The sequence below is a fragment of the Nuphar pumila genome, chromosome 6, assembly GCF_984573655.1.
Source record: "Nuphar pumila chromosome 6, dmNupPumi1.hap1.1, whole genome shotgun sequence".
Taxonomy (NCBI): Eukaryota; Viridiplantae; Streptophyta; class Magnoliopsida; order Nymphaeales; family Nymphaeaceae; genus Nuphar; species Nuphar pumila.
In genome coordinates, this window is record NC_143254.1 from 132,274,831 (window position 1) to 132,286,554 (window position 11,724).

The 11,724-nt window shown below is 38.4% G+C and overlaps 1 protein-coding gene across 1 annotated transcript; it reads left to right on the forward strand.

Moving 5' to 3' along the window:
- The first annotated feature begins 7,742 nt into the window (after nt 1-7,742).
- On the forward strand, nt 7,743-9,583 carry LOC149836290 (uncharacterized). Its single transcript, XM_090009114.1, has 2 exons — nt 7,743-8,195; nt 8,893-9,583. Exons 1-2 carry the CDS (start codon nt 7,958-7,960, stop codon nt 9,114-9,116), a joined length of 462 nt encoding a protein of 153 aa, XP_089865240.1. The 5' UTR covers nt 7,743-7,957; the 3' UTR covers nt 9,117-9,583.
- The last annotated feature ends 2,141 nt before the right edge of the window (nt 9,584-11,724 follow it).

Here is an 11,724-nt window from a genome sequence, read left to right on the forward strand (position 1 = left end):
CTAAGGCAGGCAAAAAACTGTATATGTGATTATATCATGCTCATATATGTTCTAAGGCAGTTAAAAAACTTTATATGTGATTCAATCATGCTCATATATGTTCTAAGGTCACTAAAAAAACTTTATATGTGATTCTACAATGCTCATATGTGCTCTAAGGCAATACAAAAACTGTATATGTGATTCTACCATGCTCATATGTATTCTAAGGCAGTAAAAAAATTATATATATGATTCTATCATGCTCATATGTGTTCTAAGGCAGTAAAAAAACTTTATATGTGATTCTATCATGCTCATGTGTGTTCTAAGGCAGGCAAAAAACTGTATATGTGATTATACCATGCTCATATGTGTTCTAAGGCAGTCAAAAAAACTGTATATGTGATTCTATCATGCTTATATGTACTCTAAGGCAGTCAAAAAACTTTATATGTGATTTTATCATGCTCATATGTGTTCTAAGGCAGGCAAAAAACTGTATGTGTGATTATATCATGCTGATATGTGTTCTAAGGCAGTCAAAAAAACATTATATGTGATTCTACCATGCTCATATGTGCTCTAAGGCAGTCAAAAAATTGTATGTGATTCTATCATGCTCATATGTGTTCTAAGGCAGGCAAAAAGTTGTATATGTGATTATATCATGCTTATATGTATTATAAGGTAATAAAAAAAACTTTATATGTGATTCTATCATGCTCATATGTGCTCTAAGGCAGTCAAAAAAATTTATATGTGATTCTATCATGCTCATATGTGTTCTAAGGCAGGCAAAAAACTGTATATATATAATTATATCATGCTCATATGTGTTTTAAGGCAGTCAAAAAAATTATATATGTAATTCTATAATGCTCATATGTGCTCTAAAGCGGTGAAAAAATTGTATATGTGATTCTATCATGCTCATATGTGTTCTAAGGCAGGCAAAAAATTATATATGTGATTATATCATGCTCATATGTGTTCTAAGGCAGGCAAAAAATTGTATATATGATTATATCATGCTCATATGTGCTCTAATGCAGTCAAAAAAACTGTATATGTGATTATATCATACTCATATGTGCTCTAAGGCAGTCAAAAAAATTGTATATGTGTTTCTACCATGCTCATATGTGCTCTAAGGGAGTCAAAAAACTGTATATGTGATTCTACCATTCTCATATATGTTCTAAGGCAGTAAAAAAATTGTATATGTGATTCTATCGTGCTCATATGTGTTCAAAAGCAGTAAAAATATTATACTAAAATATTATATAAAAGGTCAGTGTTGATAAACAAAATATACTGAAATAAATTATATGCAATGCATTTAAGTTAAGGCAATCAAAGTTATATGAAATCTAACGACATGCAATACATCTCATGAAACTTTCATACCTAAGAGGCACCTGCAAACGAAGCTCCCATGTTCTGCAAAAAACTGTTGAACTCATCCTAGAGAACATCGCCAATTGTTTTATAGAAGTAGTCATGCATTGTGTCCTTAACGATCTGGCGTACATCATCCCAAGAATCAGTCGGATGCTTGGAGCTGATGTTGACGGGAGAAGTCTCTGAGTTGTGACTGGGGAAAGCAACGACTAGTGAGGTGTTCATATTACTTTCAAACCCGAACACACGACCCTTTTTGGGTTCACCTGCTGTAGCCACCCATGCTGCAGGATCAAATGATGGATGCTGAGTAGAGTCATCGCCATATCACTCTACCATCTGTTGCTCATATGACTCCTACAAAATAATGTTTACAATATGAATTAATAATTAAGAATTACAATGTTTATGATAACTTGTATATTATAATAATTATTAATATAATAAATACATATTATTGTCGTTCTCGCCTTCTCCGATACGAACTCTTCCGTGGTCTTATGTTTATGTGTTTGAACAAACACATACTTGTATGGCACAATACCTCATTTTCCTGCTTCCTACGAAGTGAAATGATAAAAGATTTAGTTAACAGGTTTGCAACAATACTTATAAAATTGATTTGTTTATATATTGATGATTTACCATTTTCTTCAGGTGACTCCCAAAAGTTCTAGATTCACCTGTGTGTAGATGGGCTTCAGGCATTTTTGCTCGATTTTGTACAGCCTTCGCTGAGCAGTTTCAAAATGCATCTCCAGCCCACTTGTCACACATTGCATCCCAAACATCTGACCTGATAATAAGAGGTCCATGGCCCTTCCAATGCAATGGATCATCTATCTCGCCAGATGTTTTTCTTGTTGCAGTCTTAATATTGTGCAGCATGTCTGCAAATCGATTGACAGCCACCTTCTGCCACACCTTCCTTGCATCATGTTCCTCCATCGTAGTCGTGAAGCAATTCAAAACCTACAAAAATTTTTCAGAAAGTTAGTAGACATGACTATAACAAATAATTAAATATGAAACACATTAATTATGACAAACAACTGTATACTGTGAATGGGGACTATAATTTGTCTATCACCTCTTTTGGATACTCTTTCCATTGAGTGATCAGTCCTGGTAGATGTTGAAGTAGTGAATTCCTAATATCGCGTACTACTTTTTGTGGCTCGAACCTCATGCAACACATGAATTAGTACACAATAAATATCAATATATAATATTTATAAGATATGTAATAAGTGAAAACAAAATACTTATGGTCGATTATCGATATACATTATTCGAATGAGTCTTCTTGTGCCAGACTGAGAAGACCCTGCATCCTATGTTGGCTCCTGACTTGTATGATCAACTGGTGTAGGTAGGTCATGTACAAGCGAAACATCATATGTAAAAAAATACGTTAGAAATTCTCAAAATGCGCATTTCAACTAATCAAGCATCCAATTAATTAAATGATATACCTATCAAAGGATCTTGTGAAGATGAAGGCTGAGACTGACTACTACTAGATGAACGATCATCGTAAGCTCCATGGACCATATTCTAACAAATAAAAAATGTCATGCAATACATTCAAATTGTTTTAAATCATTCACATCAAGTATTTCAATACATTCAAATAATTCAAATCAAGTATTGTAATACATTCAAATAATTCAAATCATTGGAATACCTGCAAATCATTCAAATCATTGCAATATATTTCAATACATTCAAATAATTCAAATCAAGTATTGTAATACATTCAAATCATTTAAATCATTGGAATACCCGCAAATCATTGCAATACATTCAAATCATTCATATTATTCACATCAAGTATTGCAATACATTCAAATCATTCATATCAAGTATTCCAATATATTCAAATAATTCAAATCATTCACATCAAGTATTGCAATACATTCAAATCATTGTCACCACGGGTATTTAGCCGATTTGCATTATTTTTGTCACTTACTTACCACAGGTGGCAGCGCACAAGCGGGATCCATTGAGAAATCTGCAAGAGAAACTATGTTAAAATAAAGTCACCCTCTGCCGAAAGAAAAAAATTTAGAATAAATATCGAAGTCGGATGGGATTTCGGTGAGGCAGAACGCCTCCCAGGCATCAACCACATCTCCGTTCGGTCCAACAGGTTTTTGAGTTCGGCCAGCCAGTCAGTAGGCCAGCGATGTACGACTACGGCACGAGGTCTCCGGAGGCAGTGATCGTCCCTCGAAGCGGCAGGCACGGGGTGATGTCGTGGTTCAGGAACCCAGCGATCATTGGGCGCCCCCCGGCACGTCGCCCCCCCCCCCCCCCCTACTGAAAAAAAAAATGAGGCAGGAGGGGCGACCCCCTGCCGAAAAAAAAAATGAGGCAGGAGGTCCCCCCCCCCCCCCTGCCCGAAAAAAAAAGAGGCAAGGGGGCGACCCCCTCCCCGAATAAAAAAATGAGGCAAGGAGGGCGACCCCTTACCCGAAAAAAAAAAGAGGCAGGGGGTCACCCCCCCACCCCCTGCCGGAAAAAAAAAGAGGCAGGGTGGCGACCTCCTGCCGGAAAAGCAGGGGGGCGACCCCCTGCCAAAAAAAAATGAGGCAGGCAGTCGCCCCCTGCTCAAAAAAAGAGGCAGGGGCCGACCCCCAGCCAAAAAAAAATGAGGCAGGCAGTCGCCCCCTGCTCAAAAAAAGAGGCAGGGGCCGACCCCCCCCTACTGAAAATAAAAAATGAGGCAAGCGCCCCCCTGCTGGAAAAAAAGAACAAGGTAGGGGGGCGACCCCCTGCCGGAAAAAAAGAACAAGGTAGGGGGGCGACCCCCTGCCGGAAAAAAAAATGACCCATTTACCGGGGAGACGTCGGGCGGCAGGCAGGGGGCGACGTGCGACGAAACAGGGGGGCGATGGGCCGGGGGAGGGATGGGTGGCGGAACGGGGGGCGATGGGCTGAGGGAGGGACGGGCGACGGGCCTGGGGAGGGACGGACGGCAGACTGAGGAGCGACCGGCGGCGGGCCGGGTTGTGCGTCGGGCGGGAGAGGGCGGCGGCCGGGGGAGTGCGTCGGGCGGGAGAGACAAAATAGGAAAGAGAAAGAAGGGTTCTAATTAGGGATTTATGGGAAACTTAGCGACGGATTTTGCGACGACCTACTTCCATCGCAACTCCATCGTAAATTTACATGACCAGTTAGGGACGAAATGTTTCCATCGTTAACGTCGTCACTACGTAGCGACGAAAAAACCTCTGTCGCCAAATTCGTCGCTAAATGCCGTGGGTATTGCGACAAAAACCTGATGTCGCTAAGCCGTCGCTAATTAACGACAGATTTGGCGATGAAAGTTTTTTCATCGCTATTTTTGTAAATATTACGGATTTTAGCGATGGATTTGTTTCAGTCGTTAATCCACCGCAAAGTTGCGATGAAAAAAATCCATCGCAAACTTCCATCATTAATGGCCATTTTTCTTGTAGTGAAAGATCAATGCCTAATTCTTAGGATAAAACTACCTTCTTTAATAGATTTGTAAAAATATACAGTACATATACCAAAGCTAATGCATTATATACCTATATGAACCAAGCTTAAGCTGGCTAATCGTGCTTATTCAAGCTCGATTGCCAATTCGAGCTCAACTCTTTTATCTATATTGAACTTGAGCCATTGTTAAAGCTCAATATAGAGCTTGTGCCATGTCAGGCTCGACTTATTTATTTTTTCTGATGACTTCGAGTTGAGCTTAAACGAGTCGAGCCCAAGCTATGCTCAAGCTACTTCATTTTGTTGTGCAGCCCTAAATATGGCAAAGATAATTTAAAAAGAAATAATGAAGCCTCTAATTTTTGACACATATTACATTCTCTTTTATAATATTTAACATTAAGATTAAAGCCCTGTCTGGATGACAGGGACAAAACCTAGATTTGAGAAACCCAGATTTTGCTTTAAATTAGGTTTTTGCCAAAACCCAGCCTTAAAAGGCTGTTTAGGCAACAAAAACCTAGTTTTCAGGTTTTTGGTTACCTAAATTTAAAAAAAACACACACACACACAGGGTCGGTCATTTTCCGATCATCCACCGGTCGGGAAATGGCCTGGCCCTTGTTGTTTAAGAAAATTTTTAAAAAGAAAAAAAAAAAAGTTGGCCAGCCACCAGTCGGGAAATGGCTAGCCAACCATTTTTCTAGCAAAAATAAAAGAAAGAAGAAAACAGTTGGCCACTTCCCAACAGGTGGATGGCCGTGAAATGGTCGATCGAACCATTTTTTCAAAAAAAAAAAAAAAAACCATTTCCAACCATTTTTGACCAGCCACTTTTCGGCCAGTAGCAGGCCGAAATGCGGTAAATGAGTGTGTGGTGGACAACATTGGGGAGGGAGGTAAAAACACCCACAACCGATAAACCTAGTTTACAACCTCATGAGGGTAGTGATTTTATCCTGTCAAACGCTAGGTGAGATCATAGTGACAAGCGTTTTCAAAAACTCGTGAATTGAAATTTTTTCATAAATCTCACTTTTTTTTCGGTAAAATCTTGGCAATAAAAAATAATTAAAAATATAAAAAATTTGTTTTTTATAGAAAATATTAATAAAAACTATTTAAAAATAAAAATATATGATTTTTTACAATAAATAACTGTTTAAAACCTAAATATCATATTTAAATAATGGTATTTATGTTTTTTCATAAATCTCACGATATTTTGAAAATCTCACGAGAAATTACGTACTGTTTTAAACTTTCAGACAATTTCTCATAATATTATCGCAAGATTTTCTTAAATCTCGCTATATTTGTCACTATAAGTGAGATTAACAATCTCATCCAGCGTTTAACAGGATCCGGTAGCCAGCCTGCATGTTAATTGGGTTTCCACCCAAGTGTCATCCAAACGGTACCTTGGGATTTACCAAAACCAGCTAACACGTTAAAAGTTCATTATGGATAACGATAGAGTCCTTTTCCAAAAAGGGGCAGTGTGGTGGAGCCCACGAAATTTAACAAGTCTTCTTATATTATATTGGTTAGGAACAGTATATCCCTCCCATTAGATTGTGATATTCCCTCTCCCAATAGTAAGTAATTATGGCAATAGTAATTACTTAATGGGAAAATTACCTTATATGGATATCAATCTGAATCAGCCTGAATTGATTAATGGGAAAAAACCCGACCCATTGACACCCCTAGACACCACTGGTATAATTTAGGTGTTTCGTTATGGATCAAGAGCAACGTTGTCAAAATCAGCCTGAATTGATTAAAAAAGGTGCAATTCAATTTATTTTTTAATATTTTTAAGGGGGTTAATTTTTTTAAAACATTTTTTAACATTCATTATTTTCTAATAACACGTGTCATCTGATGGTAAAAATAGAGCCAATTAAAGATCGATTCGATTTGTTTCATTATTTTTAAAAAATGAACCGATTTTAACATCATTGGCTTACCACGTTAACTGTTGTCCTATTTAGTGTCTGACATATAAAAACTCCATGAGTACTTCCTCCGGCTTACCAAGAACAGTTTTCTATTGGCTTCGGCCTTGCTAAAAGGAACATGGACCTCGGGTTTCGAACTCGCGTTGTTCGAATGCTTTAAGTTGATCGATCTAGCCAGGTGTGAAGTCTTTACGACCTGAATAAATCAAGCTTAAGAACCATACTAAGCCTCTTTAAAGTTCTTTTAAACTAATATGCATTTTTTTAATATATATATATTTCACGGGATCTGTTACGCGTTATCTACCTTCGTACCCTGATCTAATTTTGCCTTTTATTAGGTCTGCTAGGATCCACGAAGTCTTTCAGGTGCATGTGAAACGGGGAAACTAAAAATGAATTGAAAAATAATTAGGAAACCAATAGGAAGCGTTTCACAAGAAGAAAAAACTTGCCGACATGATCAACATATATCCACAAAAGGGAAACCCTTGGAAAACACATTTCCCATAACTTTTTCGGTGTCTCTTACACCTTTCAGAAAAGGGTGTTTTCCATTTTGAAAAAGTTTTTTCAGAAAACGTGTTTTCCATTCTCTTATAGCGTTTTTGGTAAACCCGGATCCAGACCAGTCGATAAGCCTCAGGACTTACACTCCCAAGCTATGTCACAGGGACACTTCAACATGCCTTCGTATCGTTTCCCCTTTATACTATTCTTAATAGAAAAAACGCACAGCAAATCATGTGTCTCGTATCTTTTGAGCCGTGTCCTTGTGACACCTCCCACGTTCCAAGTCCTAACTGTCACCACCAACCCTCTTTAATTTGCATTGAGGGCAGAAATGTCATTTAACGAAAAAGCAAAAAAAAAAAATTCTTTATATTTTATTTTTTCTTTATGAGGGAAGGCGTCTTCTTTTGGTTGTCGTTTAATGCTGGTGGTTGCTCGCGGCTGGGGACGACGATGGAAGATGACAGTTTAGAGAAGACGCATGGAAGCCCCACGCAGCAGCGGTAGGTGTTCCCTGTAGACCTCTCACGAACCGACTAGTTCATCTCTCTTCTTCAACCCCCTTCCCATTCGGTGGGTCGTCATGGATTCAAGAGGCTTCTGTCTCTGCCGGAGTTGATTTGATGAGTTGCTGGGGAATGCGGGTGATCGCTGCCGTGGCCATCTCCGGTTGCAGTCTGCTTCTCATGGCTTTGTACCGCAGGCGGCTTCTTGGCGGTGGCGGGGTCACCAAGAGGGACACTCCTCCTGCTGCTTCCCTGCAGGTCATCTACTCGCTCAAGTCTCTTTCTTGCGAGCTTTCTGTCCAGGAGGACGCGCTGGAGGAACTGCCCACGCTCGTAAAAGCCTCCTCAAGCTCAGGTACCCTTTGGATGGTTCATGAAAAATCGTGTTTTTTTTTTCTTAATTTTTCTGTTGCATAATTTTTTTTTTTTTTGTGTTTTTGTTTCTCTGCTTGGATTTGTTTCAAGTTTTCAACTACCGCCAATTTGATCAATAATTGTACGGGCGCTTGTGTGCTTTGTTTTTTGTGGTGACTTTTGGTCTCTTTCGGGTGGAAATAGTGATGTTGGGGGTAAATGGTAAATGAACTTGTGTGGCGGAGAAAGCTTAGCTTGCAGAGGCTGTGACCGGGTGGGGGTCCCATATTTCTACTTTGTTTTCCTATTTTAGGTAATGATTAAAGGCTCTTTTTTTTTCTTCTCAAAATTTTTTTTTGATTAAAGGGTTTTTTATTCATCTAAATCTGAGTTTGCACTCTGCAGTGAACAAATATTAAAAACCATGTGGTATTATTTTTTCCCTGCAGCAAAAAATTGCTAACATAATTAAACAGTAGCAAATTAACAATTCCCTTATAATGTTAGTTACTGTGGCCCTGCTTTTGTTTTCTGATTTTGGTATGACATCGTGGTGGTCTTCTTCGAGTCTCATGTTTGCTGCTCCTTTGGTTTTACCAAGGAAAAACATTTCTCTCTTCTTTTCTTAAGAAAGCATAAAAACTAAAGCTTTTGGGGAAAATATCTGCTGACTTCTTCTTGTTATTTCCATCTCAAAGGTAAGAAAAAGAAGGTGAGGTTCTCGGAGGACGTGGAAGAACCGAGCGGCAACAACGCCGAGTACAGGAGGCGGCACGTGCGAGGTTCCACCGGGAGGAGGAGGAGAGAGAAGAGAATGGATCTCACACGTGCGAAGCCGCAGCTGGCGGCGAACCGGAGGGCCCTCTATTACGGGATGACGAAGTTCCGCTCGCAGAGATCAATGGCTATTTCGTATGCCTAAAATGCCGCGTTTGGATTCCTGGATGTTCGGTGACATTGGAGAAAGTTGGTGAAAATTTTGTGGGGTCTCCGTAGTTCAATTGCCCCGTTTGGGAAATTGGAGGGAGGGAATTGGAATTTGAATCACGTCGGTGAATTGAAATTGACGACTGGAGAAGAAGAGGCAAAAGATGTGTGATTTGCCTGCTGCGGGAGGGAATTGGCAGTTCCCCCTCCAATTCCCTGCTATTTGGTTGAGAATTGTCTCGGTACAAAATGTGGCAGTGAGTTCCCCCCGAATTCCCCTGTTTGGAATTGGGGCATCATGCTTGTGAACTCCTTTTTCTTGTATTTCTTTGTATGTATGGCTTTGCTTACCGTTTTGATTTTCTTGTACAAGAACCTTCTTTGTGTTCTCTCAAAAAATGAAAAAAAGAAAAGAAAAAATACTCTCTTTTTTTCGAAGTCAAGAATACTCTTCTTTTTCTGATATGTGTTTTAATATTCTAAATGAATGACTTTGAAAAGCGGTGGTGGTCAGGGCTGGGAAACGAACCAAGCAGATCATGGCTTGACTTGGCTTGGCTGGGTTCTACTCTTCTCGGACTCGGCCATGATCGGGTTGAGTAGCTAGCCAGTGAGCCGAGCCATGGCTAACTCGTTAATCTAAATGAGCCATGCACAAACAAAGGGCGTTTGGCTCGGCTCAACTCGGCTAGACATAAGCAGCTGAAGCCCGAGCTATCCTGTGGTAAACGAGTTAAGCCCGAGAGTGCTCTGTTCAGTTCATTCAGTGCAGGATTTTCATTGCTTGAAAACATATACACGTGTTAAGCCTTGGATTGCAGATCCTTGGCATGTATGTGCCCACTAGGAATGTGTTCCTCAAAACCCATTTTCATTAGGAACCTGCAGAAAATCATAGTTGCAGAAGTTATTTGCTGAGAAATAGGCATTAAGTTAGGTATTTTTAGGCTTAAATGCGTTTTCTTAGAGGTGAAAAATCAACAAACATAAAAACTTAATAAAAATATTTTTTTTTTACTAAATCAAATGAATACAAAACAGTCTCTTAGTAAATAAGCATTGACAAATACATCTACAAGTTAAGATTAGGCAAAAAAACTGAAATTATCCAATTTTCAATTTTTATAGGGTCCTAGCGCCAATAGATCCCATATATATATATATATATATATATATATATATATATATATATATATATATATATATATACTGCAGTTGATTGTATGTGCAATAAACTTAGCAAAGTGGCAGGGCCCCTTTTTTTTCTCGCATCTAACACCATCGATGTGATCTACAAGTTTTATTTAGTGGGAGCTGTTTTTGGATCACCTGAATCCAACCTGTATACATATTTTTCGGGTGATCCAAAAATCAACGGTTATATGCATCAATTTTTTGGCACATAAAAACATGTTTTTTCAACAAAAAAATATGATCCAAGAGTTGATTCCTACTAAATCAAGCATACTGTCAAAACAACTTGCATGATGAGATCCCAACTCAATTGTAGCAATTATAAATCCACAAACACACAAGATCAACGATCCATCCTCACAGATGGGACAATAAAAAAACACCTTCAATCCAATGAAGAGATTGGTTGACCATAGGATCCAAAAAGATATTCCAAAGGTATAAAATTTAAGAAAAAGAATAATACATATTCCGTTCTCTCTCTCTCTCTCTATCTCTATCTATCTATCTATATATATATATATATATATATATATGTGTGTGTGTGTGTTAGGGTAACTGGAATATGTAAACCAGCAAAATATGTAATCTGGTATGCATCGTGATTTTTATAAAAAAAAAATTTAAAATTTCACCGCACGAATGCAATCTAGATGCTTGGTTTTATATAAACTGACTCTTAAATCACCTTATTACGATGTATAAGAAGGATCTTTTAAGGCTTGAAAATCAATGGCTTAGAATTTTTGTAAAAATTCAAACATACAAAATCATGTAAAAATTCAAACATACAAAATCACATTTCTTGATCTGATTACCACGATCCAATAGTTGATTCCAAGCAAATGGACCACATCCAATATATCTACAGGGTTAGATTTGCAAAAAATCCTATGAAAATCTTGGTTCATGCTAGTTTACTTATTTTGCTGGTTTTCATATTTCAGTTTCCCATATGTAGTAACCTCCCCACACAATTTAACTTTAGTTACTTTGTTATATTTTTCCTAATCTCTCTTTTTTCTTTGGTAAGATACCTTTTTTTTAAATCAGGGTACGAAAATACTGCACGTGATAAAATTGTGATAGTTCCAAAATGTCAGCAATATCTTCCAGCTTCCAATTCAAGTCCAGGTCAAAGTTCAGATCCTAGTATGTGTCCAAATCTTGAACCAACTTCCAACAATGGGTGCATGACCAGTTCCATGTCTAGGTTCAAACATTGGTCCTCGTATAGGTTCAAGTTCAGTTAACACAACTGTCCAAGTTCATATAGGTTCAAGTTCAGTTGACACTAAAGTGCAAGTTGCCGATACAAGTTTGCAGCAAGGAACAGGCAAAGTCCCCAAATTTGGGACCAAGGATCTAATGACCAACTTATCTGAGCTCAATAGAGATGCAAACCGGTT